Raw genomic sequence first — 22,713 nt, forward strand, 5'->3', positions numbered from 1 at the left:
ATGCATTTTCTTTAACTTCATAAAATGGATTGTATGGAAGGCTGAAGAAATGCATTATAGTCTATTACACTAGCACAGCAAGCAAATACCACCTTTTGATTGAAAGAGCAGTATCCAACTGCTCCTTAAGTATTTTTCTATTAAAAGCTATTTGTTTCATGCTAATAAACAGAAACCATATATTGGTTGTATCACTTTTTCCCCTTTGAACAGAAAGTCTGTCACAATGGCTACTCTAAATAGTTGATTGGTTAGAAAAGAGATTATCGTTGTTTTTTGGTCTTATTGACTTTATTTTTTTCCACAATAGTTATGTATTTATTTGCATTTAGTTTGTATGATGTACCTTCATATAAGTTAATTGGTTGTCAGCATAATATTCTGGAGTCAAAGTACAGAATTGACCTGAAATTTACAACCCTACTACTTTATCACAGTAAATGAAATCACACATGTTAAGTTAATTCAAGAACTAGTATGAATTTTAACAACATTATAGATAAAATGAACTTGTGTAATTCTTACCTTACTTTTTGATAAAATGCTAGTTTAAGTGTGTTGGAAAGTTCTTGAAATGTCAATTTTCAATTCAGAATTTCCTCCAGGAGTTTGTGTCAGTAAAACATTGCTTAAAAGAAAGTTCTTCCAAGTCCTGGGGAGCAAGCTAGTAAGAAGTGATCCTCTGTGGTCTCTGCTTCAATTCCTGAATTTAGATTCCTGCCCTTAATCCTGATTTGTTTTCCCCTGATGACTGATGTAAACTGTAAATCAAATAAATCCTTTCCCTTGCAAAAACAAGTAAGTTCTTCATCATTATAGCTACAAACATTTGAGATCATTTACTTGAGTTTAATACTTTAAAAGATAAACAATACTAATATAATCATGCAATGGTTGTATTTTCTAATCAAAAACCCTGAAAATAAAATTTATCATAAAAAATTATTCACTAAGTACTTTTGATTCATGACTTCAAAGAGAAAATATTTTATGGAATTTAGTGATAGTTATAAAATAATAACTCAATATAAAACTACCTCAAAATAAATTGAATATTATCCTGTTCTTATTAGTAACTTCTGTGACATTGGCTACTCTTGTCCTAGCTATGTCTACAAATCAATTATTTTATTAGGCAATCCTTAAATTGCCTTCCATTTTATGGGAAATCCATGAAAGTATATGTTTCTCATTGGAAGACAAATATCGAATATTTAAATCATTCCCATTTTTCTCAAATGCTTAAGAATATACTGAATTCTGGTTATGAGAACAGTCTATGCAAAATCAAAGAAGGAAAATCAGATTCAAATTTCAAAATGAAAAATATTACAAGGCCAGCAAGATGACTTGATGGATAATAGTGCTTGCTATGAAAGTGCGGAGATCTATGTTTTATTCCTCAACCCATGTAACAATGTAAAGAAACAACCCACTTCCAAAATTTGTCTTCTGTCATGCACTTGCACCATGGCACACACATATACATACACACATACACACAAAGACACACACACACACAGACACACACAAACACTCACATACACATACACACACATACACACATAGATACACACACTCTCATACAAACACACACACATATATACACACACACACAGACACGCACATACAGAAACACACACAAACATACAAATGCACACATACATACACACACACACGTACAACATATACATATAACTGAAAATTTTTTCAGTAACATAAAAATGAAAAACCTTCTAGAAACAATTTGAATAAAATGCTAATATTTAAAATATTTTCATATATTTAGTTTACAATAAAATTTCAACAGATATCACCAAAACTTAATATTGGATATTGAATAAACAAGATAAAATTTCTGTAATTTAATCGTGGGGGTCAGTAATAATGACATAAGTTATCTTATATCTATATCTATATCTATCTATATATATATATATATATATAGAGAGAGAGAGAGAGAGAGTTATATGTTATGAAGTAAATTATGAAAAATGCCACAAAATGTCTCTGGAGGCAGAAAACTGTAAGTGATATAGTGATAACTGACTGTTTTGACAAGAAGGCATTGGATACCATGTTCTTTTATTCAAACTTTATTGAATTAATATCATGAATAAAAAGAAAGGTGGAATGTGATAGTATACATAAATTTCCTGAAAAACTCCACTATGTAATTCCTACATCTCATAAACATATTCAGCAAAGTAGCTGGATACATATTAAAACACACAAAAATCCTATATACAAATGTCAAATGATGTGAGAAGGAAATCATGGAAACAACGCCTTTCACAACAGCCTCAAATAATCTTGGAGTATCTCTAACCAAATAATTGGAAGACTTGTATGATAAATACTTCAAGTCTTCTAATAAATAAATTGAAGAAGATGTCAACAGATGGAGGAAATTCCTGCAGTTATGGATCAGAACGGTCAATATAATATAAATGGCTTTTCTACCAAAAACAATCTACAGATTCATTGCAATCCACATCAAAAATCAACACAATTATTCACAGATATTGAGAGGATAATTTTAGTCTTCACATGGAAACACAAACACACACAAACACACACACACACACACAAATCTAAGATAGCTAAAACAATCCTAAATAATAAAAAAAAAAAATGTGGAACTATCAGCAACTCTGATTTCAAGTTGCACTACAAAGGAATAGTAATTAAAACAATTTTGGCACAATAATAGACATGTTGATCATTGGAATCAAATTGAAGACTCATACATAAAACAGTTTTTGAGCAGAACACTATTAGCATAGGAATTATTATCAAGTTAACAAATGGGACCTCATGAAACTAAAGAGCTTCTGCAGCCAAGATACCATCCTTCAGACAAAGCAGAAGCCTACAGAATGGGAAAAAAATTCACTGACTACACATCTAATAGAGGACTAATATCCAAAACATATAAAGAACACAGACGCTACATTTAAAGAAAATAAATGACCCATTTAAAAATGTGGTATAGATATTTTTTTAAAAGTCTCTAAATTGGATATTCAAATGGCTGAGAAACACTGTAAAAAATAGTCATCTTCCTTAGCCTCAGGGAAATGCAAACTGAAGCTACGAGATTTCATCTTTCACCATCAGAATGGCTAAAACTAACAAAACCAGTGACAGCTCATTATAGCCAGTATGTGAAGTAAGAGGAACACTCACCCATTGCTGGTAGGAGTGTAAAATTGTACAACCACTATAGAAATTAGTTCCTTGGGAAGATGGAAACTGATCTACCTCAAGATCCAGCTATACCACTCTTGTGTATGTACAAAAGGATGCTTCATCCTACAACAGAGATATTTGCTTGACCATGTTCATTGGGGCTCTATTCATAGTAGCCAGAATTTGGAAATAACTTAGATATTCTTCAACAGAATAATGAATAAAGATAATGTGGTATTTTACACAGTGGAGTATTGTCATTAAATATGCAGGCAAATGGATGGAGCTAGAACAAAAGTCATCCTGTATGAGTCATCCCAGACTCATAATATGGTATGCATTGGCTTGTATGAGAATATTAGCTGTACAGTCAATGATAGTCAAGTTAAAACCCATAGAACATAAAGTATGCGCAAAGTAGAGACCAAAGGGCAAAGATCGGTACCTTTAGGAAAGTGAAATAGAATAGACAGCTCTGGATGAATGGGGCCCTGGAATGGGAGGACAAAGTAGGGAGAAGGGGAAAGAGAGGTTGTAAAGGGAATACAGGGAGAGACAGCTGAAATTAAGGGCCATTTGAGGGTTAGAATGAAGGCCTAACACAGTAGAAAATTCCTAAAATATATACATATATGAAGGCGATATAAATGAAACTGCCAAATAATGGTGGAGAATGATTTTCAACTGGCCATTTCTTGTCACTAAAATGTTAAACTTTCCAGTACTGGCATAGGATTACTTCTAATTGATTTGTTGGCCAAAGGGACCTACAGGAATCCCTGCACAAACCCAGGCTGTTGCCAAGTTAATGGGTTGCTCTCTACAAACTGACAGCAAAGGCTCACTGACCATGGAGATGTCAAGCTGATGACTACCTAGAGCCTTCACTCCTATTTCCCCATGTCTTTGGTACTGGAAAGTACTCTACATGATCTCAAGAGAGAAACATAGACACCAAGCCAGCCACAAATCTCCATCTACAATGGTGTACTGGCTATATGATTTGTGGCACATAGATTAACCCAACAGTAACTGATTTGACTTGAAACCCACTCTGTAAGATGGAACCCGTACCTGACACTGCTTGGATTACCAAGAACCTGAAACTAGATAGGCCAGGAACCTAGGGGAAAACCAAACACTACTGTTCTATGAAAAGAATGTAGCAATAAAGTAATTCTCAAAGACATTCTGCTATACTCATAGATCAGTGCCTTGCTCACCCAAGTTCAGAGAAGCTTCTACCTGTAGGAAATGTAAACAAATATAGAGATCTACAGACAGATATTATGCACAAAGTGAGAGACCTGGCACACTCAGCCTTAAGAGGATTATTTCCATCAAATCCTTCCTTTCAGAACTCAGGGAAACCTGCTAAAGAGGAGGCAGGAGAATGAGAAATCCAGAATGTATGGAGGACATCAAGAAAACAAGGTCCTCTAAATCAACATGAGCAAAGTTTATTTAAACTCACAGAGATGGAGGCTGCATGCACAGGGCCTGACTGGGTCTGCAAGAAGTCATAGGTTATGACTTTCAGTTTAGTGTTATTATGAGGTTCCTGAATGTGTGAATGAGTGGGTCTCTGCTTCTTGTATGTTCTATTAGGGTCATTATCTCCTGTTGGTTTGTCCTGTCCAACTTAATGTGATCATATTTGCTGTATCTTGTATTTTATTTTCACTTAGAAGACATTCTTTTCTAATAAGAAACAGAGAGAGAGAGAGAGAGAGAGAGAGAGAGAGAGATCACAGATCTAGGTGGGAGGGGAAATGGAAAGGAACTGGGAAAAATAGAGGGAGGGGAAATGGTAGTGAGGATATATTATATGAGAAATGAATCCATTTCTAATAAAAAGGAAATAAAGAAAAAAAGGGAAAATGGAAAGAAAGGCATTGAACATTATGAGACAGTGTATAGCATGTCTTAACATGAAAGCAGATGAGAAATAAACATAAATAATTGATTAGAAATGGTGTGGAACACTAAAAAGTTATATGTGCCAAAGCATTGTGAACTGGTGTATGCTGACTGACAGATGATTGAATTTTTAAAACTATTTCTTATTCTTGTAGTTGCCCAACTTTGATTTGACATCTTTTGTTGTTTCTTAATCTTATTTTATTTTGTTATATTATTGAATGAATGAAAGAATGAAATCTAGGCACTAAAGTGAAGGTTAACAATTGACCTGTCACATATACCAGCTGGTATAGAAAAAAATCAGTCCTTACAGAAACATGTATCAGGTGATCCTGGGTTTATCAACCACTCAGGACAGGACTTATGTTCAGGAGACATTGAGCATCCTATAAGGTACTCCACAGTTTTTGTGTGTACTTCTGTTTGGTTACATTCTTTTAGTTAGTTTGCTTGTATCTGCTAGAATAACACTACATCTGAAAAACACCTTCAGCAAAATGTCAGGATACAACACTACCACACAAAAATCAGCAGGCTTCCTATATACTATAAATGCATACTTTATAATAAAGCAGGAATATAGTCTCATTCATAAAATCTCTAAGAAACAAAAAACTTTCAAAATAAATGTAAGGAAAGAAATGCAAGATCTGTAATGATTAAAACCTTAAAACAATGAAGAAAGAAGCTGAAGAAGACATAAGATATTGAACAGAACTTCTTTGCTTGTGGATTGTTAGGACTAGCAGTGTGAAACTGGCTAACTTATTGAAATCAATATATATATTCAATGCAATTCTCATGCAATTCAGCTCATTAAACAAGTTGAAAAATGAATCTTAAAATTCATAGAGGAACAATAATCTTCAGATAGTCAAAACAATCTTGAACAATAAAATCTCTGGTTGAGGAATCACCATTCCTTATTTCAATTATGCTCCAAAGATACAATGATAAAACAGCAACATAACTGAATAAAAAATACACACAGTGATCAGTACAGTAAAATTGATGACTTCCAGCTATAAAATCACATTCCTCAAGCTGCCTGATTTCTCACAAAGAGGACAAAATTGAACATTGGAAGGAAGATAGCATCTTATTTTTTAAAAGTTACTTTATTTATAAGATTGTAGCCTGTCGCTGTCCTCATACAGTTTTTTTTCCTTTAACTATTAAAAATTTTTTAATTGTTTTTTCTTATTTTACATATCCATCCCAGCCCTCTCTTCGTCCCACCCTATCTCCCTCCCACCCATGACCCCAACCACCCTCCCATCCCCCCCCACTCCACATGTAGGGTGATGCCTTCCATGTGGGGTCATTTAAATCATTTGAAGTAGGGACTAGGCCCTCCCTCCTGCCTCTAAGTTAAGGGAATATCTCTCCATGGGGAATATGCTCCCAAAGTCCTTTTTGCACCAGGGATACATCCGGGTTCCACTGTCAGAGGTCCCTTAGACTGCCCAGGCCTTCTAACTGAGACCCATGTTCAGGGGATCTGCGTCAGTTCCGTGCTGGATTCCCAGCCATCAGTCGGGGGGCATTAACTCCCCCTTGTTCAGGTCAGCTATCTCTGTGGGTTTCTGTAACCAGGGCTTGTCCTCCTTCTCTGAATCTGGATTCCAGTTCATCTCAGTATTTAGTTCCTGGTGTCTGCTTCTGTTTCCATCAGTTACTAGATGAGGGCTCTATGATGGTGGATAAGTTAGTCATCAATCTCATTTTCAGGGAAGGGCATTTATGGTAGCCTTTCCACTTTCGCTCAGATTGTTAGTTGGGGTCAGTCTTGTAGGTCTCTGAACATTTCTCTAGAATCAGTTTTCTCTTCAAACTTCTAATGGCTCCCTCTAATATGTTTTTTTTTTTTCTTTTTTCTTTTGTCTGTTCCTCCCCTGACTCAATCTTCCTAATCCCACTTGCTTTAACCTCCTCCCTTTCTCTTTCTCCTAGCTCCCTCTCCACTCTCTGCCCCCCTCCCATATGCTCAGGAGATCTTGTTCCTTTCCCTGTCTTGTGAGGGATGGGGGAATGTTGGCAGGCCGGAGAAGGGGACAGGGTGAGTACTAGAGTTAAAGTGTAAAATTAATAAAAAAAAAAAAAAAAAGGAGAGAAAGAAGTCTTAAAATTGGAAGGGTGAGGAGGTGGAGAGTACCTGGGAGTATATGAAGGGGAGGGAACATGCTCAGAATATATTTGTAAAAAAAAAATGTTTTCAATTAAAAATTAATGCTAAGAAAAAAAGAAGTTAAAATAATGCAATCTAAAACCTTACACCATAAAAGTCCTGATCTGATTTTATTTGTATATAATTAGGTATTACTTATATATTCTGAAAGAGCTAGACAGAAAAAACTAAAATGTACCATATGAATTTCTAGAATTCCAAGAGGCATTTTTGTTTGAGGTGTGATGGCCACTAGACTGAGCATGTAAAATAAAGCTCTACTCTGCAGACAAGCAGAAGAGTCTCAAAGCAGGGTAATTAAATATGATTTCAGTATTTAATCAAAGGAAATGGGCACCCAAATGACTTCAGGAGAAGTCTCTGAGTGGTAGCAACATACATCTTCCATACACCCCGTACCCATGATTGGTTTGAATTCTTAGACCATAGTATATGTCACATTTCTAAAGTACAAGTACACGCCGGTGTTTCTGGATCATTCCCAGCGCTAGAAGAAAACTTTTCAAGTTTGTTTGCAAAGTGGTTGGGCTGATTGCTATTTGTTATACAGTTGGAAATTTGAGAATTCACTAAGTCTCCCCAGTCCAATTATGTCATTTAACTTTCAGACACTAATACAATTTCCCTTGTTTACAGTGTCCTAACAAACATTTCACCAGTTTCCAAGGACTAACAGCACTTTGTCAAACAAACTTTTATCATGATTTTTAATTGTATTGTCATTCAGAGATAGAGGTTGTATAATATAAAACACAAAGATTTATAATAAAACGAAGTTTTTGCTTGTTATTTTGTTTTTCGAGACAGGGCGTCTCTGTATTGCTTTGGAGCCTGTCCTGGAAGTAGCCCTTTAGACCAGGCTGGCATCGAACTCACAGAGATCTGCCTGCCTCTGCCTCCTGAGTGCTGGGACTAAAGGCATGTGCCACCAATGCCCGGCTCAAAGGGGGTTCTGTAGTGAGATAGTCCTTCTGTGGCACTGACCACGCCCGTTGGGGGGGTGGAGCCATGGGCGGAAGTGACCTGTGGAAGGAGGTCGAAGGGAGACCAAGGAAAGGCCCTCTTGCTGGCGTGACTCGGACAGGAGAGGATCGGGTTGAATTTCCTGGTGTTCATCTGTCTAGGTTGTAAGTTATTTCTCCCTGAATAAACATCTATTCTGCCTATTTGTTTATCCTGATCCTTACTTAACCGCGATAGGGTTCTAAGACAAACAGAAAACACCAAAATGGGAATGTAGTCAAAAAAAAAAAAAAAAAAAAATGCTAATCTAACAGTTCTCAAACAAACATTAAAAAATATTTTAAGAGGCCAAATGATGTGTGCATAATGTTCTTTCTAAAGATGATTATATGGGGTAATGAATAATGAAAAGTAAGTTAATGTGTTTATTCATTGTTGCTGATTCCTTTAAAAACACTTAGATAATTGTTGTTTGGGATTGAAAGAAAATATACTTTTGCCAGGAAGAATGCTAATGTCACTTCCCTCTCATGATATGCCTTATGGTTTTTCAGTCTTGTGTCTCATCCATGAACCTTTTATTAAAATCTTATAAGAAGAAATATTATTTATATGCATTCGTTTGATCTTCTGCAGAATAGAATTAGAAGAAAAAAAAACACTTCAACTTAATTCTTTTAGTCATGTTCAGATAAAACATTGCAATTGAATATTTTTAGGTCAACCTGAATAATCTTTAATCCAGTACATTTTAAAATCTTCTTCTATATAGTTATTTTGATCACAGTCTGTGTATTTTATTTTTAAATAGAAATCAATAGCACATGTAATTTTAAATTACTGTTCCTATGGTATGTCAGTATGGGCTATTAGTATGTTTGAGACATGTAGCTAAAACATTAGGACTCAAAACACTAGTTCTTTATAATAAAACAAACAAACAAACAACAACAACAACAAAAAGTATGTACCATTAGGGAAACTATTTTTAACTTCTGTTTTTATTGTACTTTTGTGAAATAAGTTTGTGCACTAAGTAAAGGCAATCTATTTGAAGAACCAACAGGATCTGTGTGTGGTTGATATTTTTTTAAAAAAATAACATAATTGTAATTATATTAACAATTTTCATGTATCAATAGACTTGTTTTGCTACAATAACCCTCTTATGTAAGCTACACTTAAGGGTTCCTTTAATTGCCTTCTGAATTATTCTGTTTTGTGACATCTTGCTAACATGGAAAACATAACACATTCCAAAAGTTACATATCTCTAAAGATTTTCTTCCCTGTTTTTTGAATCTCAGATACTGGAATGTTATTCTACCGTAGCCCTAAGAGCTATTCTAAACTTCAAAAAACATAGTATACATTTATCCTCACTTACACAGTTAAAATGGAATATGCTGTTCAGTAAATTTTTTCTCAGCTAAAAATAATCTTGCAAGGATTTGCCTACCTTTCTCCATTTTAAAGGTGGATGTAGTAAATCCTTTCTGTGTCTACAAAGAGGCACGATGCAGTGTTTTTCTTCTCTTTTCTTTTTTTTTTTTATTTCTCAGGTGACCACTTTTTTCACTCACTATCTGATTTTAGTTTGCTTGTGATTCAACTAGAATTCAGAAAGAATAAACTAAATGATTTTCACCAAGGTGACTAATAAAATAGCAAGTAAGTGTCAGGTTAGGTTAAAGTTTTGTGAAATATCTGACTACTGTGTATGGCAGGGATTTCTCTCCGTCGGTTGGCAATAGATGCTAGCTGGTGGCTAAAAGCTCAAATAAGGATAGTATTTGGCCATCTTTACCTATGCTTTCTAGCATTTGGGAGAACTTGAATTTATACCACTGGGATTCCCAGAGATGGTGTCACTAGATTTTCAACTTGGAAACTGCATGACATTTCCAGAGTTGACCTTCAAGTTACAAAGTGTCACTTTAACAGCATTCCGTTAGTTACAAGTAACTTATGTCACCGTATATCTAAATGATGGATCTGTCCTGCCTAGGATTCTCTGTCTCATTGGTGAAATCCTCCAATTCATCTCTGTTAGTCTAATTTCCTTGTATCTTCCAAAATCTGCCTTCCTACTATGTGCCTAAAGCTTTTAGTATCTTTAATGATGAGGTTAAGGCAGAAAAATGTTAGTTTATGTGACTGGTATCCTAACTCACAGGCTTGAAAAAGTTATTTTAACTTTTCTTAGGTAGCAGAACTAACAAACTATACACATCCTGTAGGATTTTATGACTACACAGAACCTGATATTGTGTCATCATACTCAGCATATGATGCTAGTTTTCTTTAATACCCCCATAGTATTTTTTAAATTTTGTTTTTGAGTTATAATTTAATTACATTTCTTGTTCCCTTTCCTTCATCCTAACCCTCTCATATGTCCATCCATTCTCCCCTTCATGGCCTCCATTTTACTAATTGTTACTGGATGCATATGTCTATTTACATGTACATATGTCTCCCTAAATATGACCTGTTAGATCCATATCTATAACATGGATCAGAAGGCAGCTGGATATTGAATATCAATGAAGAGATCCTCCAATTCTTGGAGCCTCTATAAGCAGAACATAGAAAGAATCATGTGATAAATATCATTGGCTATTTTAACATTTCTTTCCTTTGACCTCTTCCAGAAATGAAAAAAGAAAAATCTGGGAAGAGTTCTTCGGTTCTGAAAGACAAAGGTAATAAAATGCATTTAATATAATGGCACAGTTGCGAGTTAAATTGTCTGAACAAGTACTTTGGGGTATTATCATCACACTTGTGAAAAGCAAAATTATGCAGGCTGTTTATGACATATATTTTTTAAAAAATCTAAGCATTTATAAGGAAGTAGTGGAGGGGAGGCAGGACTAATGGTCAGAAGGAGTTTACCTAACAATGAAAAGTAATATAGATAAGAAAATGAAAGTATTAGAAGCACTTGCCTCTATAGCCTCTGAATCTCCCTGTTCTTCTAAAATATAATAATTGGTAAAGGGTACTGTTGAAGCCCTTAAAATCATCTGAGAAAGAAAAATGATAACACTATGAACAGTCACCAAGACAGTGAGCAGAGTTCTGAATTCTCTTTCTTTATAATACTCTCAAATTTATGCTGTGTGCTTTAGTCCTGTCAGATTATCGTTGCTATTGTAAACATGAAGTTATTATTTAAACATTGTGTTTTTGGTTTCATGATAATGGACTACTTTTCTGTCCATCAAAATCCTAGTCTTATTTCAAAACAATAGTTTTTTTCATAAAGCATCAACCTAATTTATTGTAACTTTCCCTCAGCTTTCTCTCTTCAGAATTAATACACCAAAATTTTCATTACCTCAATTAGTTTCTATTGTTGGAAGGAGACACTATGATCAATGCAACTCTTATATAAGTAACTACTTATTGGGGATTTGGTTATAATTTCAAAAGATTAGACCATTATAATTGTGGTGGGGAGTATGGGGACATGCAGGTAGTCATGGAAGCTGAGAATTTTGACCCTCATCCCAGGTAGTAGGTGGAGACACACTGGGCCTGGCATTAGCTTTTGAAAGCTCAAAGCCCAACCCCAGGGATACACGTCCTCCAACAAGGATATACTGTAGTGGGATATTCACTCTGTCTCCTTCTGTGGCACTGACCACGCTCAATGGGGGTGGAGCCAGGGGCGGAAGTGATCTGGGGAAGTATGTCGGAGGAGGCACAAGAGAACACTCTCTTGCAAGTCGCTAGAGGAAAGAAGAAGGAGGCAGGAGGAATCAAGATGGAGAGTCTGGAGTCTCTCCCTCTCTCTCTCTTTCCATTCCTCTCTCCTCTTTCCTTCTCCCTGCTCCTCCTCCTATCTTCTCTTCCCCTTCCTCTCCCTACAGACATAGCTGTGTGCTTATGTTTCAGTGCACATATTTTGTAAATCACAATCTACAAAGACAGTACATTCCTTCTAATGTTATTTGAGATACTTTTGTTTTACTTGGCTTCTGTGTAATGAGGTTTAGCTCATGACTCATTGTTTACTATGTAGGGAGCTCAAGAGGAAGACTGGAACTTACCTCCAACACCAACTCTTCAGGTAGCATAACTATCAAAAATTTTCAATTTTTATTTAAGGACATAATCCATGCCAAATCCCAAACTAGTTTGAAAGAGGACTTGTAAAACTCTTTCCTGGCAATTAAAATATCACAGACTTAAGTTGGCATTGACTAGTTCACCAAGTTAACTACATATACTCTCATAATTTATGTTTTTATTCATAAACATTTACAAACAAATATCTAGTGAGACTTCTTCCTCCATTTAAAATTATCCATTCTTTGTAAAATGTCATCATACTCATTAGAAAACCACACACACACACACACACACACACACATATGTATATATATACACAATTATAAAATTTATAATGTTTTTGTACATGCTTATTGATTTAGAGTTATGCAAAGTGAACCTTCATGTTTTTTAAAAGGGTCACATTAAAGCAATAAAATGTCTTGATAAGATATTTTAGGTATTGTCTCAGAGAAAACAGTATTCCCTTTTATTTTTTCTTAGCATAATTTACCATTCCAAAAAAAAAAAAAATCAAAGAAAAATGTAATATCCCAGTTAACATTTGGGACTTTGAAAGTCTCCATGGTGCTCTCCTTCCTGGAGTGTCTCTTTGAAGCCTGCTGAGGAAGTCTGTCTGAAGAGGCATGAAGCAATCTCACTTATTAAAAAGACCTCTTACTTCATCTGTGTATTCCACAAGTCATTTCTATTATGAAGGAAAGAGAATTTCAGTATTTAGTGGTCTCCCATAGACTTTCCTGCACAGACAGTCCCAACCTGTGTGGAATCACAGTAAAATTCTAAAAATGCAGCATTATTACCTAAAAACCATTTGAGACCACATTCACAAGAGAATTACAACATGAATCAATTAGGCATTTAGATAAGAGTTTCATTGGATTTGTGTCCTTATGTAAGGACGAGTAGAGGACTCTTGCAAAGGAAGGTCAGTACACCATGCTGCCTTTGTTGCTGGATGAGCTTTTGGAATGGTGGATGCAAGACTTATACTTTCCCCTAATATCTCAGTACAGTTACAGGGAAGAGCCCTGCTTATGTGTCCTTGGCATCCGGGAAGCAGAAAAGAGGTTGTTGCTTAGCTTTCCTCTATCATACATAGTTTCTTTGTCCACTCAAAGCAGTCACTGTTGAGACTTCTGTCTCAATTATGTTTTGTAACCACTTTAATTTCATACCCACCTCCTCCTAGTAAGTAACACCCAAACCTGGAACTTGAAAACTTCAGACTACCACACTAGGAATTTGACCATACCATCATTTCTCAATTCATACAAAACAAACTTTTGCTCTGGAAGCAGTAACTTACCACCACCTCTGGGGAAAAAAAAATGAGTATACCTGGTGTATGAGTATACCTGGTGTGTTTCTTCATCTGTGGCTTTTGTTATCAGTTTTATACTCTGAAATATAGATGAAAAGTTGACTCTACTCATTTGTAATATTGTCAGTAACAATATGAATATTATTCCGCCACCAAGTACATTTTCAAATTTTCTACATATTATTTATAGGTCTAATTAATCTCCTAGGAAACATTTTATATCAAGGGCCTGATGATTTCTAAATTTTCTTTTAGTAAACAAAATTATATACATTTTGGGGACATATTATGATTTTTGATACGTGTTTATCATGGGGAATGTTAGATCAGAATTATTAGCAATTTCTTACATTCGTGGTAACATTGAAAGTCTAAGGAGTTTGAAATTCTGCATTATAAGATGCATCAGTATTTATCACAATCATGCTCCTGTGCAGTAGAGCAGTGCTGCTAATCTTACCCATCTAAATGAAATTTTCTACCTTTTATTAGCTATCATCATTTTCCTTGCCAGCTACCTCTCCCATGGCATCTGGAAGCCATTATACTCTGTAATTATTGACCCTTGTTGATTGATTGTATGTATCAGTGAGGTGTGGGGTCTTTATTCCTGTATCTGGCTTCTTGCACCCATTCTTGGCCTACTCTTAGCCACCTTAACAGCATATTCTAAACCATGACTAGAGGGTAACTCCATGGACCATGGCTATCATTGTATACTTAGAATTCCAACCCCAAACCCTGAAGTACGAAGGATAAAGGGGGTAGCAGGATAGGTGTCATATTTTTTCCATTTCCATTGCATACACGTTTTCTTTATTTGCAAAGGACTTATTGAGCTTTAATGTTACAATAAATAAATAAATGGAAAATCTTATTTACTCTCAGTGTGTGAATGTCTTGCTGGGGAGGAATAGTGATGTGCACAGCATTTTCCCTATGCATGTCTGCGTCCCGTTTTATGGAACAACAACACTGGATTGAAGTTTGTGGAGGGAAGTGCTTATTTTTATTTTTATTTTACTCCAACAGTAGGCTACAGTTTAGTCTTGTTGCTCCATAGATAAAACTGGCCTATGAACAAAATCTTCTTTCAAAAGTTAATTTAGTAATCTAAAATACTCCATTGCATACGTAATAAAGTGTTTTTGCTTGAAGAGGTATTTTGCTTTAAAAATCAGAAATAAACAACACTCAAAGAAAGAAACTTATTTAGTGTTAGTTAAATCCTTTGGAGAAATGTCCAGGTGCTGTGCTCCTGTGTGTTATTAAATTCCTAATAAATATGATCCTATCCTATCAAATGCCTGCTCTCACTGTGTTTAGTGCATATAAAATTTTCAGGGATGGGAAGATCCTATTTCTGAAGACAATACCTATGCAAGTCATTGAGCATGGAGCCGCTGAGTTGTTGCCTACACTAACGGGTGTCCCTGGTACTCTACATACTTACATGAAGGGAAGATAAACGTCAACCCACCTATAAACTCTTCACTCTTCTATACAAAGTTAACCTGCTGTAGTGAGGTAGTGGCACAAAGATGGAGGGAGTAGCCAACCGACCTCTAGTTGGTTTTGAGGCATAAGATGGAGCCCATTCCTGACCCTGCTTCAGTACCCAAGAATCTGAGACCAGATAGTCCGGGTAGGTACCTAGGGGAAATGCCATGCAAATACCATGCTTTCGCTAAATAAAATGACTCCTGATGACATTCTGCTATATGTATAGATTAGTGCCTTGCTCGGCCATCATCAGAGAAGTGTCCTCGCACAGTACATGAGAACAAATTTAGAGACCCATAGATGTAATTTCAGATTAATTTGGACCACTACATAAAACTCACACTCTTATCCACTCTTACCCATCTAACTGACCCTATTATTTATATTATTTTATTAAGAAAACTTTTATGTTTTCAATTCCTGTTCGGTTTACACCTCTTCAAGAATTTATCCTCTTCTCTTGTACTCTTTCAAATATCTTCTTTCTCTAATCTTATAACTGACAGCCTAGCTAGTTCTTTCTAGTATGGTCATAAGCAACAAGGACAGGGTAAGACAAAATTATCATACTGAAGAAGATGCATTTAAAATTATTATTATTATTATTATTATTATTATTATATTTCAATTCCATATAAATGCACCTTGAAGACTGGTCACTATCATATTCCACATCCCTCCCACACATGTCTACCTGTTCCTCTCCCCAAAAATCTCTCTCACACATTCTTATCTATTCATTTTGCTTTATGATCCACTAATTAAGCAGTTTAGACTGTGTGCCTGTGGGATTGAAACTATCCACTAGTACCTTTTGGTCTTACCTCATATCATTCACTACTAAAGACAGTGATTTTTTTCCATTTCCCAGTCTACTGACACCCAGAAGTTTAGAGGTGGAGAGTGTGCCCTTCCTGATCATTGAATGATTATCGATAGGGCCAATATTATGTGGGTTTGGTGCAGGTAACCTCAGTTGCTGTGAGTTAATGACTTATAAAAGTTATGGTAGTACTGAGAATGGTCTTTTGTTTCCCTTAAGTCCATCCACCTATCACACACTTCCCAAAACCTCTTGTGTAATGTTCCTTAAGTCTTAGAGGGGTGGTATAATTTACCTATTTTTGGCTAAGCTGATAATGGTGCTTGTTCTTTTCATTTTTACCATGAGTCTTCAATTCCCACTGTTATTGTAAGGACAGGCCTCTCTGATTAAGGCTAGGATCATCATATGCTATGAGTGTAAGGGGAGCTAGCAACAATCAGGCTGTTTTGTATTTTTGACCCTAGCATAATGAATCAGAACATCAACTATGCGTCCTTGTGAACTTTACCTTATGTTCTGGAGTTATTTTATCTTAAAACTATTAGCAAGGGATCTGCTCTAACTTGAAGTTATTTTGAAGCTTTGTTTTAGCTAATGATACGCAATTGCCTCTTTTCAGCATTAAGAGAATTAGAGCTAGCCTCGCTCCTTGACTCGGGTGCTAACCTTAGCAGCTCTCCTAAGGTGGAACTCATAGGCCTTAACTTGTGAAATTGTCCTTGTATTTATTTTTGTTCATCAAAACTCTGTATAGGCTATACTACTATTATTATCAAAATAGACAGAACAAATTAGGGAAAGGTCATCTTCTTCATAATCCACAGGTTAAAAATGCCTAGTAAAACAGGATGTTTCCAAGAGATAAACACACTATATTTCAGGCAGTGGAAGTCTCCCCACATCCACTCACACCATGCTAGATACCAGAGAAAGATCGCTGCAGCAAACTTGTAAAGGTACAGCAGAAGCAAAAGACATTCTGAGATCTGCAGTTCTATGGCCTTGACACAATGAGATTGGCCCATCAGAGATTTTCCTTCTGGTGGCTGACACCTGGAACTCCAGTTGACACTCACTGACATTCTGATGTGGCCAGTGATACTCAGAAAGAGAAAAGGGGATGTGAGAGGTAGGGATTGCAGATGAAACAGAAGGTTTTAAATCATGGGTAAACAGATAACTGGAATTTATACAAATATCTTTAACATCTAGATAAAGATTGCAGTTTGGAACATAAGTGTAAATAACAAAAATTTACTAAAAACATAGGTAATTTGAGTGAAAAAGAAATTACTTTCAAAGTGAATAGCAAAGATTTACTAAACAATGGATAATTCGAATAAATAAGAAGTCATTATCCTCAAAGTGACACTAAATAGCTTTGCAGATAGCTTTTTCTGCATATAGCAAATTGCTTCAGATGATAAAATAAGGGAGAGATGTACTGAAGTTGTTCTATTCTGAGACAATCATGATGTCATTGAAAAACTGCACCAGAGTCTAACCTGCCAGGGAGTCTTGATTTAATATGAAGGCAAAAAGTGAGAAAGATTTGTGCCTTAGGAGGGAGGAATTGAGTTCATCTTTACTGAAACACTGAAGGTGTTAAGCACTGACTGAGTTGTGCTAGCATTGACTTCAGGAGGTGGCATAGCAATGTGTGTCCTCACGGGCAGTTATTGCTTCGATATCTACTTTGACAATCCACTTCTCTCCTCATTTTTATAGCAAAGTATGACCTGAGAGATGACCTGAGTTGCAAAGCTGGTACAAGGCTGAGAGATTTATCTGTATTGTAAAGAGGAAGGGAGAAGTTGACGTGATAAAATTTCCAAAGCATATTCTCGAAAAAAAAAATAGGGGAGGTCAGGGCCTTGTTAGGAAGAAACAAGTCAAACGTTTGATCAAAAGGAGCACCATGGTAGTCATCTTTGTCAATGACATGCAGTATCAGAAAGACATTGTCAGAAAATAAGGTTTCAGTAAACAATATAGCACAAGAATTATGAACGACAGAGCTAATCACTTAAGACTTTCATAAGATATCATAGCCTGTTAAAACACACCAAAATAACTCTCCAATAATCATAGTTATAATCACCTGTGATAAACATGAAGACAGATATTTAAATTATTTCTATAAACTAAAGTCCTCCAAACACCAGCATTGATTCATCAGCAATGTTCAACAAGCACGAAAACAAAGATCGAGAAGCAAAGTTCTTGTGTGGACAACAGTGAAGAAAATTTAAAACTGTTACTTCAGTTTGAAGATTGGACCACACAAAGTCTCCATGGAAGATATGGGTCATGGCTGGAAAGGGAAAGGCAAGACTTTGGCCTTTGCAGAGCATGTTGTCATCCCTCTGAAAATGTCAAGTTTATGTATACCCAGATTTGATGACAGTGAGAGAAGCTAACAAAATTTCTAGTACAAAAGCAAGCTATTCCTAAAGCTCAGCAATGGCTAATACAAATATTATTTATACATACACTCTCAATAACAGAATCAAAATCAATGTATAAAGAATATGCTTGTCTATGTATTCATAACACTATTTATGCAAATTGTGAAATGTCTTTTAAAACCCATGAAAAGAACATCAATAATTAATAGGTGGCTCATTTTTTGTATCTGGAATGCATTTCTCACACCTGTGAGATGGCTCAATGGGTGGAAATGCCTGCTGCAAAGCTTTATAATCTGAGCTTGATGCCTGGGCCCAAAATGGTAGAAAAAGAAAACAGACTCCTGCAAGTTGATCTTTGACTTCTAAAAGTGCAAAATTGAAAGATAAAAGACAATGTATTATTTCACTCTAAATTAACAACAAATTACTTTAAATATAAGATAACACATTTTTAAAATTTTCCTTAGAAGGGAAAGAGTAATGATTTAGGAAAGGATCTTGAAAATGAACAAATTGGGGAACTTATCTATCCGGATATGGTTATTTATTATAAACTTATTTTAATTAAAATTTTGTATTTAGCATGAGTCATAATGACTCTGAGAATATGTAATATTACAGAACTGCATATATGGAAATATGCACAATTATAAACATTTATAAACATTTATAAGTATATTCCTTTTTATATCTATTTTTCTTAAGTAGAGAGAGTCAAATGCTGCAAATACTGTTATTCAGTGAGTCCACTTTCCTCATTACTATCATAAGCTTCTTTCACTGTGTATTTTTTTAATGTCTTATCAGTCCTGTTAGTGTACTTATATTAACCTTTTAGAATTAATCCTTTTCATATAGGGCCATCTATTGTTTTTACAATTATGAACCAGATATAAGGTAATCCATACTTATGCCAGAATTCTTAACTTGGGTGTCATTCCCATTTATGTTTAACATATTCAAGATACCACTCTGAGAAGCAAAGACAAGTCTATTTAGGGACTTTACCTTTTAAAAGCAAAATGACCATATATTCGTTTGTCTTCTTAGTAAGTGAGAGTTGTACAATTTCTGAATCCCTTTAAAAGTTATTGGATATTTGGTTAGAATACACCCGAGTCATCTTGTCATCTTCAAATAACAATACAAGGGCTTGTTATTATTAAAGAGCTTTTGTACGACCTACGCTGTATGCAGCTTCTCTATTTGTATGCACACACTTCACACTTGGAAGCTTCAGGGAAAGAGATACGAATGAGACCGTACATAACTAGGCATAAAGGAAAGAACAGATGAAGTCAGGGTGACAGTATCAGAAGTGTGGTACACTGCACTTAGCATAAAGAAGACATGGAGGATCCTGAAGATGAAGTGATGACAGAATGAGGCAGGAACAATGTATGCCTTGATCTGAGTTGAACAGAGACAAAGCCACTTTGTTTTCAACGTCCACTCAGCAAACATGTCTGAGCATCAAACTGCTTTGGGTATCTTGCCCAGAAAATACTGCAGAATCAGGATTTCAGCATACCATATTGAACACCTCAGTTACAAACTGATGCTTTACAGATGCTTTAGAGATGTTCCTATCTGAGTTTATAGAGTAATTGCTTTTCCTTGTTGACCTCATTGCTTGTGTGATACATAAGTAGGCAAAGAGGGACAGAGAAGAGTTATGTGTATGGGGTCTGTGTGTGTGTGTGCATGTGTGTGTGTGAGAGAGAGAGACAGAGAGAGAGAACATGTATGTTAGCATCAGTAGTAGACTAGTAGCATAATTTCGTGTACAATCTAAGTGATTACTCAGATGATAAGAACACCATGATTTTTAGCATATTTATGAATATGACCCAAACTAAAATGTCACTGGTGTATTTTAAAATAAATTTAAATACTTATGATTTAACATTAATGTCAGAGTGCAAAAAAAATTAATAAAGTGGTTAACACATATTGAATGCTTAGTACCTAGGATCTGTTAAATACTTCATGTGTAATATTCAATTGAATTTCCAAAGAAATGTTTTTAATAATATAAAAATGGGAGTAGTGAGGGCGCCTTCCCCACACTTGAGGATAGTTATCTTGGTGGACCCAGAACTTATCTTCAGAGTCACTCTAGACCTGTGTCTTCAGCTGCCACAATTTCCAAAAGCCACAGACAAGAGCTCAATATTCTGAACAAATGTCAATAGACAATATTCCTTTGTATGAATATGTTTTATGATCTGCTGTTTTAATAGAAAGTCTTCCCAAGATATTATTACCTCTGGTGTACATGAGATAGATACCAACTTTCTACTAATACTCAGATTCCTTATTTCTTTTTACCAACTCAGTTTAAGAAACCAATCAATACAATTTGTGACTAAATGATTGACTCTATAATATAGGTGCCTCAGTGGCAAGACTGAGGTTATGTAATTACAATACTGACTGCTCGTAGTTTATATATATATATATATATATATATATATATATATATATATTTAGAAAATAGTATAGTTTACCTATATAAACTAAATACTATAGTTTACCTAAACAAGTTGAACTTTATTATACAGTTTTTATGTGTGTCATGATTAAAACTTTTAATTACATTTATAACAATAACAGTAGATAAAGGAAATTGTTTCCTTAAAGCTTTGGGGAAAAGTTATGCATTCAAATACCAGTTGTGCTGTTTATTGAGCAAAATGGATTTTAGATAATCCAGCCTCAATGCTGTTATCTGTGAAGTGGCCCAATACTCACTTCAAAACAACTGCATTTGGGTGTTGTATAACTTAATGATTATTTCATGATCCCATTTTTTACAAAGCATTCTATGAGAAGCAATTTTTTTATCCTTTTTATTTTTTTTTTATTTTACATATTGATCCCAGTTCCCTCTCCCTCTCTCCTTCTCTCCCTCCCTCTTTCCCTCTCTTTCCCCCTCACATGCACCCCTCCCACCCCACCCCCACTCCACATGTAGGGTGATGCCCTCCAGGAGGGGGTCATCTAAATCTGTCAAGTCATTTGAAGTAGGGACTAGGACTTCTCTCCTGTCTCTAGGTTGAGGGAGTATCCCTCCATGGGGAATGTGCTCCCAAAGTCCTTTTGTGTACCAGGGATACTTCATGGTTCCACTGTCTGAGGTGCCTTAGACTGTCCAGGCCTTCTAGCTGAGACCCATGTTCAGGGGGTCTGAGTCGGTCCAATGTTGGATTCCCAAATATCAGTCTGGGAGCCCGTTATCTCTTCTCTGTTCAGGTCTGCTGTCTCTATGTTTGTTCAGCATGGTCTTGTCCTCTATCTCTGCATCTGGATTCTTTTTCAGCTCAGTATTTAGTTGTGGGTGTTTGCTTCTATTTCCAACAGGTACTAGATGAGGGCTCAACGATAGTGGATAAGTTAGTCATCGATCTCACTATCAGGGAAAGGCATTTATGATAGCCTTTCCACCATTGCTTAAGATGTTAGTTGTAGTAAGTCTTGTAGGTCTCTGGACATTTATTTAGTTTCAGTTTTCTCTTTAATCCTATAATGGTTCCCTCTTTTATATCTGAGAAGCAATTTTAACAAAGAAAAAAATCCATCCACAACAGCTGAAGTATATATGACATTTAGGTTAGAACACTAAGATAATTAGTTAACATTATATAAATAAAATGCAGTAATGTACTTAATACACTTACTTGTGAGTGAATACCACGTACCAAATGCAAAGTATCACTGGTTAATATGATAGTGATCATTGTTATATTTTACTGCACATATAAGCCTTTTGTCTGTTCATGTGGTAAATAGGAAGCTTAGTGGTAAACAAAACAAAATAAGAGATTAGTGTTCTTTTCTGTGAGTATTTAAACAATAGTGTTCTAAAACCGATGAAGATTCCTGAATTTGTACTTTGAATCGGTAAAGAGGATGGAGCAGAAACACCTGAGCAAAGGTACTCTTGGCTGCCCAGTCACTGGCATGCATTTGGAAGCTATGGCCTGCCTCTTCTACTTCAGAGCACAGACAGTGTTTATGACATTGAAAACTCATTAATGAAGCTCCATTCCCCAGGCCCAACAGCAATTTATGTTTCATAAATGAAACCAACAGCCTGGAAAAGAGTGCCCTGTGTGAAAAGACAGCTTCTCTGCTTAGTGACTCTGCTCAGGGATTAGTTCATTTTAAGTCTCTGAAATTCTCAAAATGAAGAGCCCTGGTGTCAATGCTTTTTCCAAACCAGATACTGTATTCTTATGCATTACCAATAAATTTGAGGAGGAAAAATAGTGAAGAAAGTAAAAACATAAAAGCCCAGCCC

The 22,713-nt window shown here is 35.6% G+C and overlaps 1 protein-coding gene across 1 annotated transcript in view; it reads left to right on the forward strand.

Annotated features, from left to right (window-relative positions):
• Positions 1-22,713, forward strand: part of Trdn (triadin) — a 322,095-nt gene that overhangs the window by 232,410 nt on the left and 66,972 nt on the right. The window contains exons 22-23 of the mRNA XM_051175313.1: positions 10,921-10,971; positions 12,297-12,344. Coding sequence (XP_051031270.1) covers positions 10,921-10,971; positions 12,297-12,344 — 99 coding nt within the window. The remainder of the gene's footprint in view (positions 1-10,920; positions 10,972-12,296; positions 12,345-22,713) is intronic.

This window comes from Phodopus roborovskii, unplaced genomic scaffold (genome assembly GCF_943737965.1).
Source record: "Phodopus roborovskii unplaced genomic scaffold, PHOROB, whole genome shotgun sequence".
NCBI classification, from domain to species: Eukaryota; Metazoa; Chordata; class Mammalia; order Rodentia; family Cricetidae; genus Phodopus; species Phodopus roborovskii.